At 51.5% G+C, this 25,149-nt stretch overlaps 1 protein-coding gene across 1 annotated transcript in view; it reads left to right on the top strand.

The window, feature by feature from the left end:
• Nucleotides 1–809: 809 nt before the first annotated feature.
• The window catches only part of DUSP8 (dual specificity phosphatase 8), a 36,019-nt gene continuing 11,679 nt past the window's right edge, over nt 810–25,149 (top strand). Inside the window, exons 1-4 of the mRNA XM_053946555.1 lie at nt 810–857; nt 3,279–3,347; nt 10,357–10,762; nt 17,238–17,376. Coding sequence (XP_053802530.1) covers nt 10,532–10,762; nt 17,238–17,376 — 370 coding nt within the window. The 5' untranslated portion in view covers nt 810–857; nt 3,279–3,347; nt 10,357–10,531. The remainder of the gene's footprint in view (nt 858–3,278; nt 3,348–10,356; nt 10,763–17,237; nt 17,377–25,149) is intronic.

The raw sequence follows: 25,149 nt of genomic DNA, 5'->3' as shown, positions 1-25,149 counted from the left end.
TCAGCATTTCAGAAGATAGGTGAAGTGCTAGCCAAGGCTGGGTTCAGAGGAGAACTTGGAGGTGCTCACTGGAAGCTGATCCAGTACATAGAGTCTCCGGTTAGAAACAGGGAGCAATAACAGGACAGAAATGCAAGGACTGTGTGCATTAAGACTAAACTTACTTAAGAGACTCCCAGGACCCTGTCTGGGGCTGGAAATTCTTCTTTGATTTCCTCTTCTTTTCGCACTCCTCTTATGCCTTTTTCCATGTTGTTTTCTTTGTGTGGAAAGTGCTTGTGGTTCCCTAATGTGTGCCTATATGTCTTGTCTGCCTTTACTGTATTTTCTTTAAATAAAGCCTTTTCTTGGGTCAGAGACCGTGTGTTCTTCAGGAATTTGTCCAGAGTCCTTCAAGGTCCTCTAGCAATTTGCAAAAGAGGCGCTCTGTGTAGGGTTTCTGCATGCTGAGTTATGGAGAGCATTATTTCTGAGTCCACTGATGGCTGGGAACAAGGCATTTGGCAACCAGAAAGGCAAGACAACCTGTTCTGATGTGGATGCTCGTTCTCCTTTAAGGGAGAGAGGGATAGGACAGCTGAACCACTTGAGGTCCCTTTAAACCTAAATTATTGCATGACTAGTCCATAAGTACTCACCGTCCTGCTTCTCCCAGGCTTTTGTAGGATACCTGTTATTAGGCAGTGCTGGTGAGGGGACATGAATGAGATGGACCACTGCTTTGATCCTGCATGGAGGTTCCAGTGACAGCATGACCCTGGCATCCTGTCCCCCACCACGTCCTCCAGCCCTGCTAATGATGCAGTGCGTCTTTCCAGTCCGTCTCTGTCAACCCACATTATTCATCTGGCACGGAGGTGCATAGTGTACCTGCATGCCAGCTTTTCAGCTCGCCTCTTTTCAGCTTTTTAATAGGGGATTTAGTTCTCTGAGGAGCTCATGCTGTCTAACACATGGTAATTCAGCTGATGCAGCAGAAGCTTGGGGAGAAATTTCAGTCTATTAGGGCATTGCAGGTTTTTTGCATCGAGTAAGTCAAGCCCTTTCCACATATTAAACCTGTGCCTGCATGAATAATGCATCTCCCACTGAAATCCAGACCCTCCAGACAAAGAGGGTCCCTCCGTCTCTGGGGCATGCTGCTGAAAAGAAGCAACCAAGAAGTGTCTACAACATCTGATTGGTATTGCATTGCCTCAAACAACTCTCATTTCCCAGCTTGCGATGGCAGCCTGGTCCTCCTCGAGCCATGGCTTGAGTGGAGTTACTCATGTCATCTTCATCTGCTTTGACTGGCAGCCCTGCGTGGGGAGAGGACGGGCACAGCCAGAGCCTCGCTTGGCACTTGAAGCTGTTGAGTGGAGGGCTGGTGCAGAGAGGGTGCCAGCACTGCTGACTGGAGCTAACCCATGAAAAGCCATGTTAACCACTTTGCTGCTGTTGGGGACCTCGCAGAGATGTCCCCAGCAGCTGTACTGGCTCAGCAGGGCTGACACGCAGAAGCCAAGCAAGCCTGGACCTGTCCTGTACACCTTACTTGCTGCTCACATCAGGTTCAGGTCTTCTGGTGGAAAGTCAGAAGGATGCAGCAGGGCAGGAAGGTGACCCAGAGGGATGAGCCTTCAGCCAAAACTGAGCCAGGGTCCTCTGAATTGCTCTGTGGGGTGGTGAAGAGACAAAATGCCTCCCACACATCAAGGGAAGTTGACTGCTGCAAAAAAACCTGAATGCAAATCTCTGACTGGGCAGAATCTCCCCAGACACATCCTTTTGTAAAGCATTCTCATTGTACCATTAAAAATAGATCATCACATTCTCCGCTTGCTTGCTGAATGCTGGTGCCTGTTAATTCTGTGTCATCCTCACAATCCCTTCTTTGAGCTTGGCTGCCTCTTTGTCTGGCACCTGAGCAAGGTTCATTCAGCAGTACCTGATGCAAAGATAAGAGTGAGCTCTGTTGGAGTCCTGCAGGACAGGTGGAAAGGTGAGGGTGACCGAACTGGTCTTAGCTGGGGGTCAGCCAGCCCAAAAGAAGCAAGGCTTGGTGTGATCACCCCAGCTGTCACTTGCAGGGTCAGAAGCAGGGCTGAGTGAGACCTGCTGGCATGGAGATGAGCTGAAGGATGTTTAAGCTCTGGGTGGATGTCATGATATATCTCTGAGGTTTTTTTTGAAACTGGGGTTAAAGTACACGTATATGTCATGCTTAACACCTGCCTGGAGGTGGTGAGGGGAATATTGCTGCCTGTTTCCTCCAGCAAATGAGTCCATGTAGTTTGCCACCCACAGCAGCAGTGATAATATGGATTCAGAGAGATGACCCATGTTGCAAAGTGCTGCAGTACTCAGCTCTCAGTCAGGAGGCCAGGCTGCAGGATTTCATATATGAAGAACTGTTGCATCTGACCAACAAGCCATGGCTCGACACACATGGTCATGAGGATGGAGGAAGGTCTGCAAATCACTTTGTTTCACCCCTGTGTCACCTCAGATTAAGAACAAAACCTGCAGGTAATGAATCACGGCCCCCAAGGGAAAAGGAGAAGGCAGGAACATCAGCTTGGGCTTTGCCTGTTTTGTGTGGTTTTTTCCTAGAGGAAGGTAATCCTCCAAAACTCAGAGCTGGTGTCTCCTTGTTAGGGCTGTGGTAGGAAGTAGAACCTGAGCTGACACATGCTAATTTGTCCCCAACCCATGAGCAATTTGGCTATTGTGTGCATATAGAAAATTCAGCAAGCCATGAACCAGGTCAGAAAACTCTTGTGAAATGTGTTTGCTGGCCTGGGGAATGTCTCATCCCATGGAAAACCAAAATAGCTCCTTGCATTTTCATTGGATTCTGGATCTTCTAGGGAGAGTCATAGTTTTGTTGGAATAGAGAGGCATGACTGTGGCCATTGGCTTTTTCTGGCTGCAAACCTGTGCTGGGATCTGCACCTCAGTTTGCACTTGGACTCACCAGAAACTGCAGACAACCCAACAGAAAGGAACATCATTATTCTACAGGGAGGCAGGGGTCCTATTTGTCATTTGAATATGGGTGTCTAATGACATTACACTGGTATTGGCCACTGTCATTAGTCACTGCACAGTGCAGTGACTGCCCCTCTGTGTGCTGGGTGCTTCCTTTGGCCTCACCTGTGACTGTCCCCAGCACTCTGCTGAGATGGACAAGTTCCTGTCAGTGGAGATTGTGCTTAAGAAGTGAAATGCTGTATTTATCTGCAGCTTTGAAGAACCACAGCTTAATCCTGTGCTTTCTTTCACTTGGTGTGTAGGTGTTGTGGGAAAATAGGACCCAGGTCCTGGAGACCCTTTCGCCAGGAGACTGCAAATGCACCCAGCAGGTATTTATGGTGTTTATTGTCTTGGGACGAGAGAGGCAGACCAGCCCTGCAGGAGTATCTGACTGCATACCTTTCTGGGCTGCCTCTGTCTGCTCTTGTTGTAAAAAGGCAAAGAAGCACCTTATCCCTAGGATAAACCTCTGGGCTCAGGGCCCATGCAGCAAATGATGGGATACCAGGCAGTGGGCAACAAGGGCCCTTGAAGATCAGCAGGACTAGGTTTCTCTTCTCCATCATGACATGTCCTCTGTGATGTGTGCCAGGCTGCTCAAAGCAGAAGGTGCTTTTAGGTCTGGGATGAGAACGTGGCCAGCTCTCAGCTTGGCAGGGTGAGAATGGAAATGGGATAGCTTTGGTATTAGAAAGCAGTGCTTGGGAGCAATATCCTCAGCATGAGCAAAGGTGGTGATTAAATGGCTGGCTGGTCATGGATAACCTTTGGTCTTGGCTTTTTTAGGCTTTAAAGTGAAAGCTTATGTTTATACTAAAGGGGAAAACCATATAAATCATGTTAAAAGCACAAGTCTAAGAGGAGGAGATACTGCCCTTGTCATCTAGACTCCAGCCAAATTCCTTTCCCTGCTGTCCCCGTTGGCTTTTCCAGACCAGATCTCCAGACTGACTACCATTTCTGTAGTCAGAAATTTTTCTGGGAGTGGCCAGTCTATAAATCCTTAACCACACTTTTTTGGTAGAAACAGGCTGGGAGGCAATTGCATTTGCTGTCATAACCCATCCAAAGCTGCTGGCACAACATCAGGTGGCAAGAGAGGATCAAGGACCCTTTGCTTAGTGTAACTGCAGCCAGGAGAGCCGATCTGCCTTGTGGGCTTAGGGTGCATGGGGAAGACTCCCTGGCAGCTGGATACAGCCTGTCCCCTTTCCTTTCCTCCCTGAGTTGTCCCATGCCACCAGCCATGTACCCAAGGCTGAGCACCCCCACACCAGCACTGCCATGTGGCTCCACGCCATGTCCCTCGTCCGGTGTGAATGCACCATCTGGCACTTTGCTGAAGGACATCCTGGCCCTTCAGCCATGTCCTCTAGTGGAAAACACCTTCCAGGCCATGGGGTGCAGGTGGAGAAGACAATGGGAGATGCGGGGAGGCGAGTGGGTGCTGCTTGGTTGCATGCAGCTCCTTGCAGAGCTCTCTGGCATGCTGCTTCCAGCCTACAGGAATTGAAAGGAGACTGCGGTGTAGAAAGGAGGAGAAAAGATCAAAGAAATCGTGAGATCAGCAAGCTTGAAACCATGGCAAAAGTGCAGTGGCTGCCTCTGGGTGATGTGCTGTGGGAAAAAGGGAATGCTGCCCTTTCTCTCCTTCCTGAAGTGCTCCCTGCATGGAGAGGCATGCGCAGGAGCTCTTGTCCTGGGAGGAATGTGCCTGGCTGTGCAGAGATCCAAGATGGGGTTGTAAGATCAGTGTGGATGAGGCTGTGGGGGAGTCCTCTGTCTGCCATGTGGGTGGCGGGGGTTAGGAAAGAGCAGTGGATCTCAACTTGGCTTAACTCACAACCAGGAAAGCCATTGCCATCTCCCCTACATCTTCATACTGCTGGGGCTTGGGAGATGTTATTCCTCCCCATCCTTGAGATTCATTAGGGAAAGGTGGACAAGCAGATTTTGTGTCTGAGTTAGTGGATGTGGTTAGTGGTGTTTCCCAGCCTCCTTTTAAGGAGCAGAGGAAAAAAAAAATCACTCAATTTTTTCATCATCAAGCAGAGAAATCTTTTGTGCTGCCTCTTAAAGGGACCTTGAGTAACTGCTGAGAAATCATCATCAGTTATTTACATCACCTCTAAAACGGCTGCTGCAGGCACCTGACAGCTTTGTCCCACTCTTACTCTGGGGAATCATTATGCTCCAAATTCCTCGCCCTTGGAGAAAGCCTGCATGGCTCGCTGGGAGAGAGGAGCCACTGCGCAATTTGTGATGCTGTGAGTGGCAGAACAGGATCAGGAAGAAGGGCTGAGGTTCCCAGTGGATGGGGTAGAGCAGGGGACACATCCTGGAGTTTCCTAACCTCATCCCACTGGCGAGGCTGGGTTCATCGACCCGTGCAGAACCCGAGCATCTTTCTGGAAATGAGCTGAAGGCGCTGCAGTAGCATCGCCTCGGGCCGGAGAGCTGCCGTTGCCTGGCAGCTGCGGGTTTCCGGGGAAACCAGAGGTGCTAACTTGTTAATGAGCCCCGTGTCCCTGATTGCTGCTGCAAAATAATAATAATAATAATTAGTAATGGTCCTGTGATTTAGGAATCCCTCAAACAGCATGAGCCAGCTGAGGGGAGCTTGCTAAGTGCTGAAGCACTTGAAAGAAATGAGGGGATGAGGATGGAAAAAGGGTGTGGGGCTTGGAAAAACTGCTGCAGTTTGTATCTTGGGAAGTGTCTGGAGAGCTGGGGTCCGGTGGGGTCCTGCCAGCATCCCAGCAGTGAGCCTGAGGCTGGTTGCAGGGCTGACCTGGATGGATAATGGAGCCCTGGCCAGGCAGATCTCAGTGCAGGGCTCAACAAGGCACAGATATTTCCCCCAACCCCCAGGGCTGCAGAGGTAAAAGCCAAATCATTTAGTCCCTGGTGCCACTGAGTCCCTGGTGGAGATGGCAGTTCTTCGGGAGTGGCTGCTTTCAGATTACTGGGGACAAATAAACAAATGTTTGCCTGTGGTGCTCTTATCCCTTGGTAAACTCAAGGTGGAGACACCATCAGAAGAGTGTGTTCCTGGGAAGAGCATCACAGGGAGTGTGCTGTAGCTCTGGTCTCACAAGCGTGATGGAAATGTGTTGGCTGCCCCAAGGCTGGCTTGCCTGGGGCAGTGGGGGGAGCATCTCCTCAGGGCTGCCTGTGGAGGATAGAGCTCTCCAGGAGACCACACGAGCTTGGTGCAAGGAGTGGACATGCTGGTTAGTGAGGTTTGGGGTTGCTGTAGAGACCTGCTGCCCTTCCAGCTGATGTCTCCAGTAAAAGAGAAACCAGATCTGTGCCCTTCCCATATCACATCTCTCAGCTGGGGGCCTTGTGCAAGATGAGCAGTTGAGAGAAGTGACCTCCATCTGGGTGATCTGCATTGGGCCAGCACAGGGATGAGTACCCATGGTCTCTCATGCCACATGGACAGACTCAGACTGGGGTGTATCCTGGGTTTTCTTGCTCTCTTGCCTGGCCTGCCCAGAAGAAGGTCACAGCCAGGCTGAACACTTGCATGCTGTGTGCATCTCTGCCATACTTGTGACTCGTGTGGCCAGCTCCCCTCTCCTACACACCCATTTGTGGTGACACCAGGGACAGAGTCCCACTGAGTTGGCCCAGCCCTCTGCTAATCCCTGCCCATCTTTCTGTCCCTCGGCTGAAGTGTGGCCTCTCCTGCTGGCTGTCCCTATTCAGCTAAGCCATGTGACCATCTCCTCATTACAGGCACTCCAGGGAGAGGTGGGATTAAAGGATTATGATAATGTTCTTCAGGAACACTCAAGAAGATTAAGATGGCTTTAATAAACTGATAAGAGAGGAACACAGCTGTTTCTGAAATCCTAATTTAGGTTCCAGGTTAACCTTTTCCCCTGGTCTCCTCTCACTGGGGTGAGAAGATCTCTTACTTTAGCAGAGCTCCATGGCTAAGCCTCTTTCCTCAGTTTTCCTTCTGACCCATCTGAGCAGAAGCAGAAAGACATCCTCCCTCCTTCTCTGGTCTTCCCAGGTAAGAGGACATTACAGCTGGTTCTTCTCAGAGACCATCTCATACACAGCCTGCAAGGTGCTGTGAAGGTGCTATCAGAGAAGTTGCTTGTTTGCCTTTGACCTGGCTGAACCTACACAGGGAAGTCCTCATGTCTTGGTTCTAACGCCAAGGTTACAGGTGCCCGTGACCACACTAAGCTGGCCAACTCCATCCCCTCTAAAGGAAAGAGGGGCAGAACAGACTAACCTTGCCCTGCCTTCCCCCACATCTTTTGGGTGGAGCTGGGAGTGGGACCTATTTGATGTGTCACATGTGTCTGCAGAGGTTTATCTGGTTGTTCTGCAGGAGAGGGGTTATTAGCTGACTTGGGAAACCTCCTTGGTCTTCTCCAATCTCTTCCACCCAAGCTTCCCATCATCTGCCAAACTTTGTGTAGGCCTCTTGTGCCTTGGTTTCTCTTTGTGGATATTCTCAGCTCAGTCAGAGAGAAAGAGAAAGGTTTTCTAACCAGGCAAGAGCCTGGGAAACAGTTGGGAAAGAATGTAAATAATTCTCTAATCTATCTTGTTATTCACATTGTTTATAGATATGCTCTGCCACTGTGCGTCATTCACTGCACACCAATGGTGTGACATGTTTTTACTCTAAGACCAATGAAATTAGTCTTCTCGATGTTCTCTATATATAGAGCGGTATATTTGAAATAAATCAGAGCTCATTTTCTTTGCCTTCTGATCTGGAGTTCTCTGTTCCCGTCCTGCTCGACAGCGACATCTCTTAAGAGTATATTCATCAGGATCTGTTATCTTTCCTAGACCACTCTGTGTTTGACACCCCAAAAGTTTACCCCTTGCCCACTATCTGGAGATCGAATACCATGTTACATCCGGAGGAGCTCTGCAATGTTGGATCACTCCTTCCTCCCCCTTCACTCATCCCTCAGCCACTGTATTATTCTAAGGTTTTTTTTGTCTGTCAACTCTTTCTACTCCCTTTTTCTTTCTTCGATGTAATTGGAAGGGCCAAAAAACATTCACAGCCTGGTGTCCTGATGGGTAAGGGAGGCAGAAAGTGATTTGGGGAATGGGGTGTGAAAGGAAGACTAAAGGGAAAAGCTGGCTAATCTGCATCCTTTCTGAGTGCCCCGGCTCTATAGCCAAGGGACAGCAGGGGGGCTTCTGGCAAGCCGGTAATGAGGTGTGTCATATCCCAGCAGGAGCCAGCCTTGCTCCCCCTCAGACCCCCTAATTAGAACTGTTTCAATTTTTAAGCCCCCCTGGGGAGAGCTGGGGGGAGCGGGGTTCCTTCAGCGGGGGACCACCCGATGTCTGCCGAGGGGGCTGCTCTAATTGGCGAGGAGCTGCGGAGCGCTCCGTGGGGCCGGGCACAGCGATGCCAGAGTGCCATGGGGCTGCCAAAATGCTTTGTGCCAGGAGGGGCTGTCACTGTCTCAGCTTCTAGGGGATTTTTTTCCCTCCTGTAATTTGTATTAACACGTTGGCAGAGGCAGCAGGGGTGTGATACAAGGGCAGAAAAGTACTGCACATCCTAATGTGGCCTCCTATTGGGAGCTTGGATCCTAAGGCTGAAGCCTGGGATACCTACTCCTGCTTTGGGAGGCAGCTCTGGTAGCCCAGGGAAGTTTGGGCTGTTAGTGCTGGAGTCACAAGCCAGAGCAAATGCTGGAGCCCCCATCCTTACAGTCTGTGTCTTTCCATTCTTTTTCTACAAGCTGGCAGTGTCCTCCGGGTTTGGTGGCTGGTAACTGAGGTCCCTGTCATGTCACCCAGTAGCGTGTCTGACTCAAGCATCTTTTTTGTATCTTGAGCTACCATTGCAGTAGGTGCCTGGAGGTGTAAGAGCTTATGGGAACTGCTGGCTTGCTCAGATCTGAGTGACTCGTAAGCCTCCTCTGGTCTGTGGACCAAATCCTGATCCTTCAGAGGTCAATGAAAATCTTTAGGCTGGCCTTTTCAGGCATGTTATTCATAGTCCTCCTAATTCAGATGCATTAAAGCTTCCATGAAGCAGCTTGTGGATTCTCTCTAAAACACCGTCTGGCAAGAGCAAGAGGAGCTGGGTAGTAGCCCAGGCTTGTTTTCTGAATGACTGCAGTGGCATTAAAACCTAATGCCATTAAAACATCCTTGCAGTGACGTGTTCCATTAAAACTTAAGAGGACACCCTGAGCCGAATGCTCTCTAGACTGCCTGCTGTTCTTGCAGACCTCATGGGCTGGACATGGAGGAATCTTTTTCTTCACCTCAGAGAGCACCAGGCTCAACTCCCCTCAGCTCCTAAGATGGAAACACAGGATATTTGTATACTTAGTATGTGAAACCCCTTTCTAATTCTGTGCAAGTTAGCTGCTGAAAAGCAGAGAGCTCTCTAGGGCCATCTCAGTCCAAGTACAGCTTCCCAGCACCTCTGCCCTGGTGCCTGGCCTGTTTCTTGAAGACAGAAGTAAAGGCCAACTTGATTTCGTGTCTTCTCTTGACTTGCCAGGAGGCAAGCTGGCAAAGATACCCATGAGCAGGCTCTAATAAACCGGCAGGTGAAATCCAGTGTGGAGTGGTTTGAGTGAGCAAACGTGATTTGGTGGTATGTGTGATGGGCCCCAAAGCAGCTTTTACCATGCAGCAGCAGAACCTTAGAGCTGAGCTAAGCTGCTTCTGTGAAACCATTAGCTCTGGGCTTGGCAGAGGTCAGAAAAAGCAAATTGAGTATGAGGAGCTGTTGGACTGGAAACAGTGAAAGGAGGTGACATCTTGCCCTGTGCAGGTCCCTGGTGTGCCTGGCTCTCAAACATGGCACATCAGGGCTGGCCAGTGTGGCAAAAGGTGTCTGTCTGTGTAACTGGCGTCTCTGTAGATGCTTTGACCTGAAAAGCTCCTTAAATTAGGTCTAAATATGGTAAGAACTGTGGAGAAGATGAGGGATCAGGCACATGTGGTGTCTTCTGGTGCAAATAGTAAGGGTCACCCAGAGGAGCCATCAGTTAGCAGATTTGGAGCAAACCAGGGGAAGGACTTCTTCTTGTAATTGGCAAGCCATTCTGCTCCCTGCCACTGGCCACTGTGCCTGTTAAATTAAAAGCTGACATGCCTTCAAAAAGCAATTAGACAAATTTATGGAAGAAAGTTCTTCTGAGGGCTATTAAATACAAAGAGAAAACCTCTGGCTTGGGCAGCTCTGGAGACACACACGCCAGCAGGCTAGAAGAGCAAACCTCGAAAGTGTGGCTTGTTGCACCCTTAGTCTCTACTGAAGACATCCAGATATCATCCTGCCTAGCTAATGGGTTGTCATCTCCTTTCTTCTCTTTCCAGGTTCAGCACAATGAGTTGGCATTCTGGGCATTAGCAGCGTGAGGAGAATAGGACAGGTGCTGCCCTGCTCACCCCTCACCTCTCACTCATTCCCCTTGGGGAGACGGGTGCTGGCATCCCTGCCCTGCCCTTCCACCCCTTGCTCCCCACTTGCCATAGAGGGGACTGGCCCGTTATGGCTGGGGACAGGCTCCCACGCAAGGTGATGGATCCCAAGAAGCTGGCCAGCCTCCTGAGGAACGGAGCGGAGGGCACCCTGGTCATTGACAGCCGCTCCTTTGTGGAATACAACTCCTGGCACGTCCTCAGCTCCGTCAACATCTGCTGCTCCAAGCTTGTCAAGAGAAGGCTCCAGCAGGACAAGGTCTCCATCACAGAGCTCATCCAGCCTGCCTCCAAGATGAAGGTAAGGGATCTGACCCTCACCTTTCCTGATGGTGCTCACACCCTCTTTTCTTGTGGGATGCAGACTGGCCTAAGGGATCCTTCCCCTCCATCCCTTGACCCCGGTATCTGCCAGCATCTCTTTGACACCCTTTGGAGAACTAAAGTGTGAGCTCATTTGGCCTCAGGGCTGTCCTCGGAAACCTGTTCATTGCCCCCACCCCACTGACGTGGCTCCCTGCTTCAGGAGCATTCCCCAAGCAAGTCTAACAGGTATATCAGCTTTAGGACTTGTCTTATGACAGCAAACAACCCCCCAGAGCCTTCCTGGAGCTGTAAACTTAATCCCCTGCTAAAAACTCTTCCCCTCCCCTCTGTCATCTCTAACTCCATTCAGGGACATGTAATCCTCCTCCCCTGTGACGCCAGAAGCTCTTATCCGGTGTCATGGCACATTATCTCTCCCAGGCTTCTCTCTATCGCTCCTGGTTAAATAATAGAGGTGGCTCTGAGCCACGGGGCTGGGCTGGAGCGCCGGCCGGAGCAGTGCCGGGTGTCCCTGCAGAGCCGTAGGCCGGGTCGTGCCCTCCGTGGAGGCACTGCCCGAGGGCTGCGCCGGTGGGTGCCGAGGTGCTGCCGGAGGGCTGCGCCGGTGGGTGCCGCAGTGGCCACGGGACGAGCCCGAGGATGGTTCACCATCCGAAGGGTGGCTTGCCACCTGCCAGTTTGCTCCCACCGTTCCCCTACTCCCGCCTTGTAATTTTATGGCAAAGCGAGGGTAATTCAGGCGATTAATCAAATGCTGGGCCCAGCTGGAGCCATCTGCGTCGTGTGTCCCCCCCGCCCCGCCACCCCGAGAAGCCACCGCTGTCCGCATTGGCTGGCGGTGACATCACCCCGCGGGATCAAGGGGACTGGCGGTGCGGGGGGGGCAGCCTCGCGCCAATCTGCTTCGGTGGTGCTCCGGGCTGGGCGATTTGGAGGGGATTGCAGAGACTGATTCCTGAACGGCTTTAGCTGCTCTTAAGTCCCCTGGAGAATAAAGCAGAATAATCAGTTTTTCGCAAGCTCCGAGGAGAGCAGAGCGGCTGCCCTCCTCCCGGCGAGGGTCACCTCTGCAGCGGCCGCTGTCACGTGGAGCGGCAGCAGAAGCAGAATCAGCGATGCGCAAGGGGGAGGAAGAAGAGGAGGATGATAGGGAAGGGGGAAGCGTGGAAGAATTAACATCAGCTGATGCCATCCGCCTGCAAACCTGCAGCTCGCCAGCTGCAGTGGAGCAGTGGGCTCCCAAAGGGGCCGGCTGGTCCTTCCTGGCATTCCCTGCTCTGAATTCCCATAGAAGGAGCGTAGAAGGATCGTTTTCTCCTGGCTCCTGGATCATTGCATAACGGTCCACGTACTGGCTGGGGATGTGATTGTAACCAGGGATGCTAGGGGAAGAGGAGAGAGGCGTTGCCATCGTCTTTAATATTTGCTTTTCTTTTGGTTACGGCTGAAATCCCTCCTGGCACATCCATGGGCAGGAGGCTGCATGTCCCCACTTCTGCTCCTGCTCTGCACAGCCCCTGCCGTGCCCACCGCTTGCTGGCTCTCCCAACACATTTAGTTCAGGAATTAATTAAGCTTCAGGACAACCTTGAGAGGTTAAGCCACTTGTCCTTGGAAGCTAGAGTCAGGGGACTGGGAGGGGATCATTGCCGTATTCTCATCTGGCATAAAGCAGGGGTGGTGGCTGTGGCTTGAGCTGTCCAAACCTTTCTGTGCATGCACTTGTGTGTTTGCATTTTGGGGTGATGAACTCTCTTCTCACCCTTTTTCCTTCTCCCCACCTCCCATTTCAGTCAGACTGTATTTGGGACCCTGAGAAATCAATATGAGCTGCTGCCTCAGCAGAGGCACAGAGGTGCACAGATCCTCAGAAGGGGATGCTGAAAGCTGATTTAGACCTCTGACACCCTGTGTCATTTCCCTGCCTCCTCTGCCTCCGCTGGTCAACATCCCCCAGCCATACTCTGCCCCTGGCTCCCCGGTGCTGGGGGGCAGAGGGCACGGCTGGCGTGGGGAGCAGATGGCAGGAAGGGTGACATCAGTAGCGCGATTGTCCGGCCCCATTATTCCTCCTGGTGAGCCTCCCGCCCTTCTCCTGTTTCCTGCTCCCGGCCGGCCGGGGCTGCCGAGAAAAGGCGGATGGCAGCGACGCGGGGCTGCCCGGGCAGCCAAAGGGCAGCCCCGAGTCCTTGCCTCGTCCCACTCCTCCTCGCCTCCAGCAAAGAGAGCTGAACCTGCTCATCCTATCCCAGCGATTCTAAGCGTGGTGTTCGCCTCCTCGGGAAGGAGACGGGCTGATTCAGGGCAAAGCATTTGGGCAAACCCCACCTGGCCGCCAACACCGCTCCTCCTGCCTGCGTGCTGGCGGGGGCGGGGTGGGAGAATTTGTCTAATTTGCTTTTCCCAGTGCTCACTCTCTCCTTTTCCATATTGTAGTTAAGGAAGGGTACTGTTAGCAATGCTTCTGTGGGCTGCAGTTTGGAGTTATACTGTGGGATAACAGCAACTCCTGGCTTTTTTTGGAACAAGGAGAGGAAAGGACCATTTGGGAGGAAAGAAGAAATGGAGACATTTAAAATCCCTTTCTTTTTTTCAATTAATTAAGCCTATGATCCTATGATTGTGGCAGCTGCCATAGCCACTGTTCCCCAAGCCCTGGTGTGGACTATCTTCCCATGGTGCCCAGTCTGGTAAAAGCTGCAGCAGCAATTCCTCTTGCAGTCGTTTCCCTCCACACAGAAATGGTACCAATATAACTGCTTCTGCTTGGTTTTGAACCCTTCTCCCAGTGCTGGCAATAGTAAACTCTCACAATAATAAATTGTGAGTTATCTGAATCTGAATTATTCCAGATAACAACTGGAATAATTCAGCTCCTCAGTGCAGTTTGGAGAGCAGAGGTTATGGGAAATTCCTGCTTGGGTTTTTCACTAGCATTTCTTTAGGGAAATGTTGAAAATTTTGCTTCTTCAAGATCCCCCTGGAAAGTCCACCTCTCAACCACCTCTCACTTCCTGAAATGGAGCAATCTCCAGAGCAACTACAGCCATGCTTTGAGGCAAGACAAGGGTCTCTTCAGGTGATGGGAATATTTATTTCTTTGCATTAGGAGCTTGGCTCTGCAATCAGCTGTTTTGCTTGAGGGAAAGCTGGGGCTTATTTTTGAGCCATGTGCCTGGCTGCTCTTTATGTTGATGGAAGCCCTGTTATTTCAGTGGGGTGATTCACAGTGTTTTGAAACAATACGTGACTGAGATGTCAGTAGTAATTGGGATGATAATAATAATAGCTCACTCTCATCTTAGCCTGGATCACCTGTAGAGCATCATTATGATTGCTTGGCAGCTGGGGAGAGACAGAGCTGGGACCTGAGCTGTGTTAACCACGCAGTGCTGGGGACTGATGTCCATGTGGGAGTTACCTCCAGCCAGAGCTGGGGACAGTGGTGGGAGGCACAGGGCTTGGCACAAAGGCAATGAATCAATGGTCTCAGCTGGGGTCTGGTTGGAGCTGTTGACTAGGTGATCCTGGCTCCTGGCTGGTCATACCCCATACCCCTCCAGCCAGGATTTGGCAGGGAGGAGGTTTGTTCTTGAGGAGCTGCTCTGGGGCACATCCAGCACTGGAGTGGGCCAGCAGCTTTTCAAAGGCATGCATAGGTTTGCAAGCCCCACCCAACATCTCTCTGGAGCCAAAAGATTTGTTTCATCTTGGCCCTCCTGTCCCTTGATTAGATGGATGTGGGGACCCTGTTTGGAGAGTGATGCCTAGGGTTACTTCAGCAGTCTTGGAGTGACAGCAACCCCCACTGAAGTGTTGCTTCTCAGAAGGATACCTCTGTTGTCAGCTATGTCCCGGTCCTATGCCAGCACCTGGCAGAAGCAGGAATCTAGTATGGAATGTCTCTTCAGCTTTACCCTCCTCCTCTGCCCAGTTAGCTTTTAGCCTCCCTATGTTTAAAGCCAGAGAAGGGGTGTTTCAGGAGGGCATGAGATTAATGGGAGACCCATGCGCTTGGTTAAATGTCTGTGTCTTATTTCCCTTTGTGGTGAGGAGACAGAATGCCAGTGCATCCTTGTATGCTCCATGAGGGCTCTTCAGGACCTTCCTGCAGGTATCCTCACCCCAGCAAACCAGGTATTTATTTTCTGCAGCCAGGCCATGTGAGGCCAGCACTTGTTTGGCATTTACATTGAGTGAAACGGTGTAACTTTAATAAGATGTAAACCTTGTTGAACATCTCTGCCATAGCTCAGCAACCCTGCAGTAATGGCCCAGACAAAGCCTTCCCATGCGGAGGGAACACTAAATCCTATTGTGGGATAATGCTGCTCAGCCAGAGCTGGTATCTTTCCTGCAGCCTTCTCAGCTTGGACTGTGCAGCTGGGATGAGCCCTTGCCCCACTGCAGAGTGGTTCCTGCCTCACTGTACTTTTGAGAAAAGATGTTTTTGCTGGCATGGGGCTTCAGGGTGAGAACTGGGTCTTCAGGATGTGCTAGGGAGCCTTGAAGGGCTAGGCAGCTGCAGAGGACTGGTAGGTTCCCGGTTCTGAACCAGCTTGTCAGCCATCATGTTTCCCTTCAGCTGTGCTTGGATGACCTCCCACAAAAGTCCTGCGTCAGGATTGGCTGAGGAAAAGATGCTGGAGTAGATCCTCATCTGGCTTATTTCAGGTGGCTTCATTAATTTTTCAATGTCTTATTTTAGAATTCCCATGTCCTTTTCTCTTCCCTCTTATCCTGCCCTTTCATGCCTCCTGTCATCCTGCTGAGCTGTGGGGCCAGTTTTGCCTTCTAGTCCCTGGTGCCAGGCTGGGGACAGGTGGGTCCTTTGAGCCCCCCTTCCTCGTGCACAGCTGTGCGTGGTGCCCCGACGGGGATTTCTGTTGGTGCGGGTCTGTCCTTCCGCTGCTGTGCAGAGATGTGATGAGCTCAGCTAAATCAGTGCAAAATCAGAGCTCAGCTAAATCAGTGCAAGCAAAATTTTCAACATTTCCCTAAAGAAATGCTAGTGAAAAACCCAAGCAGGAATTTCCCATAACCTCTGCTCTCCAAACTGCAATGAGGAGCTGAATTATTCCCTGCAGTTTTATTTGGATGGTGCTCACGTTGCTGAGCAGGGAAGCACCTGCAGCAGGGTATGAAAGCAGCATTAATAATGACAGCAACCCTGAGCGAATCTGCTCTGTGGTGAGATAGGGCTTGGCAGTGAGACAGCAAAACGAGGCGGGTGTCCATGAGTGGTACCTTGCTCAAGTGGTCTCCTAAAGACATTTTGGAGAGGGCTTGGCACGGGGTGGCAAATGGGCAGCTCCACCACTAGCTGCTGAGAAGAGAGCAGCTTGCACACATTCCTTCCTTCCCTGCTTGCTGCTGCCTCCCCTTCTTCCCATGATGTGATGGATGTGCCTTACCCCTCCGGCTGGAAGGGCAGGTGCTCTCAGGGCAGGTGGGTGCCATACACCCAGCTGTTCAGCAGATGAGCTGAGCTATGCCTCTGTGAGGATTTTTTATCTCCTTTTGGTGCATGGACCTTCAGGTAGGTGTGGGAGTGTCTGCCTGTGCCTTGAGTGCTTTCATTGCAATCCAGTCATCACCAGGCATGGGAGGACTCCTGCCTGCAGGTTATCCCACCATCTCACCTGCCCCAGTTTATCCTTGCAGTGATGGGCAGCTAGGAGCAGTGTGTGGTATGTAAAATCACATGAGAGCAGCCCAGGAGCTCCTTCTGCTCTTCCCAGTTTATCCCTGCAGTGTGCAGGCCCCAGCACACATTACAAAAGGAAGAAAGAGCATCACCCATAACATCCACTAAGCAAAAGAAGAGATTTTCCCTTTCCTTCAGCCTTTAGGGATGATCTGCAGGTTTGGGGTGAGGTGTAGTGCCTATAGAGGTGTTACTGTGCTAGGCATGGTGTCCCCAGGCTGAGCCCTGAAGAGCTGTTGATCCAGCCCCCACTGACTCCATCCACAGCACAAGGGCTGTGCTGGGAGCACCCCTGCCTGCAGAACCACTCCCAAATCCTTGTGTTCTTGTCCCTGTGACACCAGCCAGGCTGAGGAGGAATATCTAAGGGCGAAAGTTGGCTGGGGAGGAAGTCATGGAAGAAGTCGTGGTGATTTCTGGGATGCAGTTAAGTAACAGCAAGCTGAGGGTGGGCGATGGGGAGGAGTCACCTTCTTTTGGGTAGGATGCTCAAAAGCACTTGTAGTTGGTGAGAGTGCGCCAGTGGGCACCTCTACTGACACATTCACTTGCAGTCATGGAGCACAGTCCCAGCCTGGCTGGACACTCCATTTGGTGGTCAAAACCAGCTTGTGGAAATGGTGTGGAGCTGGAATTTCCTGCTTATGTGACAACTAAATTCAGCTTTGCTCCCCATGGTGCTGTGGAATCCTCAGTGCTCAGCCCATTTCTCTGATGCCTGTTTTTTGCTGCTCCCCTGCAGGTGGAGGCGGAGGACCACCAAGATGTGGTGGTCTATGACCAGAGCACGCGGGATGTCACCGGCTTGGCTGCTGACAGCTTCCTCTCCATCCTCCTGGGCAAGTTGGACAGCTGTTTCCACAGCGTCTCCATCCTCACAGGTAGGAGCCCTGGGTTACCGCTGCATCTCTAAGGGGCACTCATGCCCTTAGCCTGGAGTAACGGAGCTGTAGCCATCCGTGTCCATGTGCACCCACTTCCCTGGCCACCAGTGGCTGTGATGGAGGAAGGCAGCCCTGCATGCAGGCTGAGCAGGCTCAGCCCATGCTGGCATCACTGGGTCTTCCCCATGCCTTTGTTCTTGTGCTGTCCATCTACCCACTGCTGTGCCCAGCAGCCAGGGTGAATGAAAGAGGAGGGTACAGAGGAGGTGTGGTGGCATAGATCCAGCATCCAAAAGCTGCCCTTTGTTCTCCCATCCCTGTGTTGGATCATCCCTGGTCAATGTGCCAAGGACCAAACCCAGACCTGGTTCAGGCACTTTGCTCCCTCCTGCTGCTGTTAAAGGGAGGGCAGGAGAAGAAATCCATGGATGTACTGGAAAGGAGAAGGATGGCAGGGGCAGAGAGTCATCACTGAGTGAGTCAGGGTCTGCTGGAGATGATGCTCTCTGGGCACAAATGTGCAGGCAGGAGGAGGCACATGCTGCCCTAATTACAGCTCTTCTATAGTGAGGCAGGTGACTGATGAATGAAAAGCTCCGACCCAGCAGAGAGGAGAAGAGAGAGGCAGGGAACTGCCTGAGGGAGAGCTGAAGATTCCTTTGATTCCCCTTGGCTGGGACAGCCAGGGATTTGCCTACCTTTGAGCTTTCTGCCCATGGATGGGTGGGCAGGCACTGCCCCGTGCAGCCCTGCAGTTCCACTGAGCTCAGCCACGCTCCTAAACAGTGCCAAAAGCACAGAGATGGGAATCACCTCTGTCCCTTAAGCCTGTGCTCATCCTGTGGCAATTGGATACTGCTTTGGGGCTGAGGCAGAGGGTACCAACCTCTGTGCCCTGGGACACCACAGGGATGGAGTGAACTGCCACACCCACAGAGTGACAGACCCTGGGGAAGGGTAATTGTGGGGGGGAAGGTAGCACGGGTAGGTGGCATTCAGGGAGCCCTGCCCATGCAAGGCAGGGGAAAGTGCTGTTGAATTAGAACACCTGCATTGTGATGGGGAGAACAGACCAGAGAAACAGTGGGATTAAACCCCCCAGCCCTGGGTTCTACCAACAAAACCAAGCAGGGACTACATGAAATCATGTTAAAGCTAATTATCGAGGCCTTGGTTGCAGGAGCTCTGCTGAGGCCCATGCTGGAGGATACCTCCCTGAGCTGGCTGTGGCAGTCCCTGGCCTGTCTCAGTTGCTGTGCCTGCGGTTCCAAGGTCGCTGTGGCATAAACAAGGGCACAGCATGGCATATGATGCAGAAGAAGGAAACGGTAGATTCAGTTGCATCTGGGAAGGAACTTGCTTAGTCATGGGGATGGGTCAGGAAATAGCCTTGGTGGTGTGACCCTGGCACCCTCTAACCCTCTAACTCCACTTTCCCAGGGCTGGGTGAGGAGCAGCGCTGTGCGCTGGCTGCAAACCCCTGCCCTCCCCCACCGATTTAGGAAGAGGGTATCTCTCCTCCTGGAGCCAGACAGGGCTGCGTGAGGTGGCCCTGAAAACCTCAGAGCCTTTTCCTGCCTTAAGGCAAGTGGAGGCCTGGGGGAGCCTCGTAGTGCCAGTGCCCCCCAGCTGCATGCACAGCATGCACCAGCAGTGTGCCACCCCCTCAGCCATCAGCACACCACCACCAAACCCCTGCCAGCAAATCTGCTGTCCCCCACTTGGGCACACGCCTCCTCCATCATCAGGACAGCCATCTCCATCCTCCTGGGCTGCAGGAGCACCAAGCAGGAGTGTGGCTAGGCACCAAGCAAAGCTCAAGCCTCCCAAATTAAAAGCGCAGCAGGGCTTCAGCCTTATGTGGAACAAGGGCCACCAGCAGGGGGAAAAAATTGGAGCTGAAATGTAGAACACTGGGTCATGGCGGCAGTGTTTCACATGGAAATCATGACTGGAATGGCTGTGCAGAGCATCCAGGGGAGGCTGGGCACGCTTGCTGACAGGCACAGTTTCCTCCTGCCTGCGGTGTGGGCAGCAATGGGCTGGTGTAGAGACAGCTCTGGAGTGCTTGGGGGGTCTGGGGCAGGATGTGTGAGTGGGCCTGATTCTGAACCCTTGCCCTTGTGGGGTTTAACCCCTCAGTCTGTCCACTCCAGCCTCAAGCACCTTTTCCAGCCCCAATCCATTTCAGTTGGTGTCTCAGAAGAAGTGCCTGATTTATCCTTGGAGGTGCCTTGTGACCCCAGTGGGTTAGTAATCCCAAAATGGGGAAAATTTCAGCCTGTCCCTTAGTGGATGCCATTACCTCAGGGAAGCTGTCCTGAGGGTTCCCAGTTCAGTGTGACAGCCCTGCACAGCCCCTCTGTGCTGCCCACCTCTCTCAGCCCCAGCAGATGCTGTGGTCTGTGCCTTTATGTCCCCATCTCATGCAAATACCAGGCTTGACTGTTCCTGCTCACCTCCAGGCCACCAAACTTCTGACCTTTGAAGCAGCTGATGGAGGCTGATGAGTGAGGACAGGGGAGCTGGGGGTGGCAGGACTGGTGCCAGGGACTCCTCAAGGGTTAACAGCCCAGAAGCAGTGATTCCAGTGGCTGGCAGGGAAGAATCTGAGTCAATTATTCCCAGTCTTGGAAATCATCAGCTTCTCTTCTTTTTTCTTTTCTTTCTTTTTTTTTTTTTTTATTGTGTAAGTATAAATAGTGCTGCTTGCTGCCCTCCATCCGCGGGAGCAAAAAGACTGTTGATTTATATGGTTTTCCTGACATCACATGAAGTGGTGGAAAACTGAATGGAGCCAGCATTTTTCCTGCATTACGTAATGCCCCCTCCCTCCCAGCCCAGCTCTGCTATTCCTGCAGGAGCCTGACTGTTCTTTAACCTTTGTTTACTTCAGCACAAACCCTTGCTTTTTTGCTTTTTTTCTGCTTTTTTTTCCTTTTATTTTCCTTTTTTTTAAATTTTGCTATATTTTTCCTCCCTTATTCTTCCCTTTTGCAATCACCTGCTTGGTTTTTATTAAGGGATATTATCTGCTTATGAAGCAGCAGCAGCAGCAGTCTGGCTCCATTGCTCCCTGACAGTCCCGTGTGTCAGCTCAGGTATGAGAGCCTGTCCAGAGCCGTGTGTGGTGCTGAGCTGGTGGGTGCTGAGCTTCACCAGCTCCTCTCCATTTGTCCAGCTGCAGCAGGCAGCGTGGAGATTTTCTTCTATTCCTGTTCAGTGGCTAAAAGGGACAGCTGAGGACTTGGGATGCTGGTCCAGATGATGCTCAGTCACCCATCCTGTCCCTATTTCTGGTCCTTAGGCTGAGCACCAGGCTCCTCTCTCCCACGCTCGAAGCCATGTGCCAGCTGGAGATAAAACCAGGATGGCAATGTGGCCAGCAGTGGCAGCCCCACAGCCTGGGCTGCGGGGCTTGGGACCCCCCTTGCACAGCAGAGGCTCTTTTTGCTGCAGTTCGTGTACTGGGGGAGCTTCACCGCTGCGATATCGTGCTCAGACCTGAAACAGGCCCCTTAATTGCGTTCTGAACTCCAGTCATGAGCTTTTCATCTGGCTCAGGAGCGCGTGTGAGATCATCTTCAGCGCCCCCCTCCCCCCACTTTTGTACCAATTCTTCAAGGAATGTTTAAATTTTCCAGTCCTGTTCTTTCTAAATTTGGAGCGTGTGTTTACTCCCAGGATTCGGAAGGAATGTAACAATATCATCAGTGACAAATCCCTCCCAGCCCTTCACTCGCCAGCCTCCTCAGTGAGCAGGCTGGCCACAACCCAGGTCCTCTCCAGCCCGGTGGTGCCATGGCCATCCAGCACGGCTGCAGAGACTTGGAATTGCATGGCTGCAGTGATTTGGGTGGAGGCTGAGATTTTGGGGATTTTGGGGGAATCTACCAAAGACAAGGTGCTGCAGGCAAAAAAAAGTAGCAAAAAAGGAAAGGGGATTTCCATTGCAGGAGCTGACTTGGGCTGCCCAGGCATGAGTGGGTTTAGCACTGAAGCACTGTCCGGAATTATTTTAGACACAAGGACCAGAGATAGATGATTTTAATAAAAAAAAAAAAAAAAAAAAAAAAAAAAAAGAAAGAAAAAAAAACAGACTGAAAGAAGGAAAGAAAAAAACACTTTTTTTTTTTTCTGTATAGGGACAGTCCTAAAAAAGAGGTTAAACATCAGGGCGACTGAACATGGCTTTGCTCATCCTTGGCTGAAAATTCAGTAATGCTTTCTCGTGTCATGTTGGTGAGAAGCCACATGCCAGCCACATATTCCCTTGCTGCCTGCTCCTCTTGAAACATATTGGGCTGGAGCTGTTCTGGAAGAAAAGAGAAGATGAATGAAAAAAGCCAAGCTAGCCAGGTGTGAAAGTAGGGCAGAGGCAGGGCAGAGCAGAGGGGCTTGCCTTCAGTCCGAGTCTCAGAGGCTGGAGTGGCAGCATGTGCATCCAAAGGTTGTCATGGCATATGCTGAAGACAAAAGCTTAGCAGGATCCAGAACCAGGATTGAGGTGTCTTTATAAACTCAGTGTAAGAAAAAAATATTAACTAAAACCTAAGAAAGAAAATACCCCAAATACCCACATTTTGGTCACAGAATCACAGAAGGTCAAGCATTAGGACTATTTCAGGTACCCTCAGGGACTTACTGGCATGAATCCATCAGATGCACCTACAAGATTTTCCTTTAAGTCTGATTACTGTCTCTGAACCTCCTGCAAGCACCTCTCTCCACCTGTGGCTGTCTCCATCCCATAGCATACTGTGATGAACCCAAAGAAGCAGATGCTTAGCTGGCAGGAGTGTGAGTATGAATAAGGAAGGTATGGGAGTGGGATGAGACAGGAAAAAGAGCTCCCATAGGACTCTCAATTTCTTGCTTTTCCCAGACTTGGTAGTTTTGAAGAACCAGCTTTTTAAATAATGTGAATGGGGATTCTGGTTGTTCTTCATCTAAAATTGCCCACATGATGGTCAGGAATGGAAGAAGGGTAAGAAGGGCTGTGCAGGGGCTTACATCCAGCTTTTCTTCTGGCTGTAGGTGGTGAGGTACATGGAGATTACCTGTGACGATGTTTTTCTTATGACTGTCCAGAGGACTGGAGGTAGTATGCTGATAACAGCCTAGAGGGAAAGGCATTTTTTAAAAAAGCAAATGGGAATACCAGGGTTTGTGATTTTTACAATCCTGGAGGTTTAGGTAACTCTCTGAACTTCCATTCCTCTCATGCAAAACATCCCTGGAGGAGTTGCTTCCTTTCCTACAGCAAAGCCATCTGGGACCACTTTAGCCAGGGTAGGACTGTGTTTTCTTGCCCTCTAGCCCCTCTTCAGTGGGTGCTGGCATCCAGCTTCAGACTCTCAGCCAGGGGAGTGCTCCCAGTCTCCTCAGTCCAAGGCAGGGAGGCGGAGTAAGGTGCCCCCTTCTCACCCTGAACCACAACCAGGAGATGCCTGGGAGGCTTTCGGCCCCGCGGGACCAGTGACTACATCCCTGGGAGGGGTTAAGCCAGGTCACGTGTGTGCAAGGCTGATTGTATTCCAGACCTATGCTCTAAACCTCTCTGTTTAGCAACGCTGTCGTCAGACAACTTGTTTTCCCGATTCTATAATTACCCTGAGGAGCTTCCCCTCCCCCTCTGGCTGTGTTTTTTAACCATTGGACCCAGAAAAGGCAAGCAAAAGGGTCAAAGGCAGAGTGGGACAGAGGAGGAGTAGGGAAGAGCAGCCCTCTGATTGCTGTGCCTTAGAAAACTGCTGTGTAATTTCATTTCTCATTTCTGGAAGGTCAAGGGGAGGAAGGCAACTTCCCCAGCAGGAGATCCTGATGGGCAGGGGCCACTGCCCAGTTACAGTTTCCTTCCTTTTGAGAAATCTACCTCCCCTCATCCACCTCCCCCTTTTCCCTGGGCCTGTGCTGCATACTTGCAAAAGGTCGTCACTGGCAATTATTACCAGGTCCCAGTGCTGGGTGGAGAGAGGAACTGTTGGCCCTGCCCAGCTGGGCTTGTGCCAGGCTGTAGGCACTGTCCTGACAGGGTATGTAGGTGCTGGACAGGGACTCATCCTGCTCCCTGCTCTTGCAGGAGGATTACATGAGTCTCTCCAACCCATTGCAGCAGATGTTTTTCCAGTGAGTGCTGTGGCAATGTGAAGTGAGGCTGACAAGGGTGGGCATCTCTCCATGGGTGATGCACCTCTGTCTGATAAATAGGGGCTGGAGGCAGGATGGGTGATGTCTTGGGCAGGAGGAGCACCTGGGAAAAAGGGACAAGGAGCAGCAGCTGGTACATGGAATGTATTTCTGCACTATGGGTGTTGCCTTTTATCTCTCTGCTTGCCAGCTGCCCCCTGCCCCAAGTGCCAACCCCTATAGTGGTTTTGGCAAAATGGTGCAGAAAATGGGGAGAGAGCAGAGAGGAGGATGCTGCCTGGGGAATGGTGGCTGCAGGTGGCATCTCCACGTGGCTAGACTTCACACTGGTGGAGGAAGGTGGCTGCTGGCTATCTGTGCTTGCTTGTCTTTTGTTGAGGATCAGAGGGGTGCACAACACTAGTGCGCCTCCTGCGCTGAGGTTTACTTGGTGGTGTAATGGCCAGCTTCCCACCTGGTGATCCCAGGAGCTCTGAACTGAAATCTCAGTCCAAACACATTGTGAAGGACACTGGCATTACCAAAATAACTTGTGCCCAGGGCTGTTGGAAACCTGAGGGAGATGGACAACTAGACAGGCAGTGAGAAAAGGCAAATTTTGTTTGTGCATCTCTGGGTCAGGGGGAGGTTGATTATTGCACCCCCTAATTCACTACATGCTTCCTGCAGCATCCCCCTTGCCCACTGCCCCTGCATGACCCAGTGACCCCGGTAGAGTGACTAGGTCCCCTCCAGTAAACCCGCAGCCACAGCCACCGGAGCAGGTCACAGCTGGATCGCCCACCAACACGGGTAGAGCACTGCTGGCACAGTGGCAGTGGGACACAGAGGGATCTCCATCCCTGGCAGGCATTGGCACTGCCAGCAACATCATGCGCCCTTCCCTTGTAGTGACAGTGGTGGCAAATGTGGGGGACCACAGATCCCCTTGGGGATGTGCTGTGGTAGTCACTTCCCAAGCATGGCTTGTGGGAGAAGGCTGCTTCTCTCTTCCAGCCTAGTTGGAGCACGCTTTGAATTTTATCCAACCTCTGACCCACATCTGATAATAATCAAACCATATTTGTTACAACAACAAGGCTCGTTAGGAGGCTGGCTCCGCTTGGGATGGGGGGGAGGAGACAGCACTTAGTTAATGCCAATGACCTCATCTCATGTGATGTCATTCAAAGGAAAAACACTGAAGTCACTCACATATGGCTCAGCCTGGGGTTTTTCAGCCCATAAAGCTTCAGATTTTCAAAGGCACAATACATGCCCCCCTCTTCTCTCCCCTGCTTACTATAATCCTGAATGATTTTCTGGAGGCCTGGGCTCAGAGAAATAAACTCGTAAGGAGCTGTGTGGAGATGTATTAAGGAGTTCTGCAGGTGGGAAGTGGGGGATGAGTAATTTTCTCCCCCAGCACAAATGCAAAGAAGAAAATACATCACTCCCCACTTGCTTCAGAAGCCTCTAGAGATAGATAGACCCCCACTGAGACCAGGAAAGGCCATTCCTACATGTCCCCTCTTGCTGGAGTTTTGCATGTGAGAAGGCTTTGGCAGAGGATGCATCTCCAGACCATGGTCCTGCTTTGCTGGGACCAGGCAGATAACTCCATCTGACATGGCCACGCAT

Source organism: Vidua chalybeata, chromosome 6 (assembly GCF_026979565.1).
Source record: "Vidua chalybeata isolate OUT-0048 chromosome 6, bVidCha1 merged haplotype, whole genome shotgun sequence".
Taxonomy (NCBI): domain Eukaryota; kingdom Metazoa; phylum Chordata; class Aves; order Passeriformes; family Viduidae; genus Vidua; species Vidua chalybeata.
This window is presented reverse-complemented; position numbering and strand designations above follow the sequence as displayed.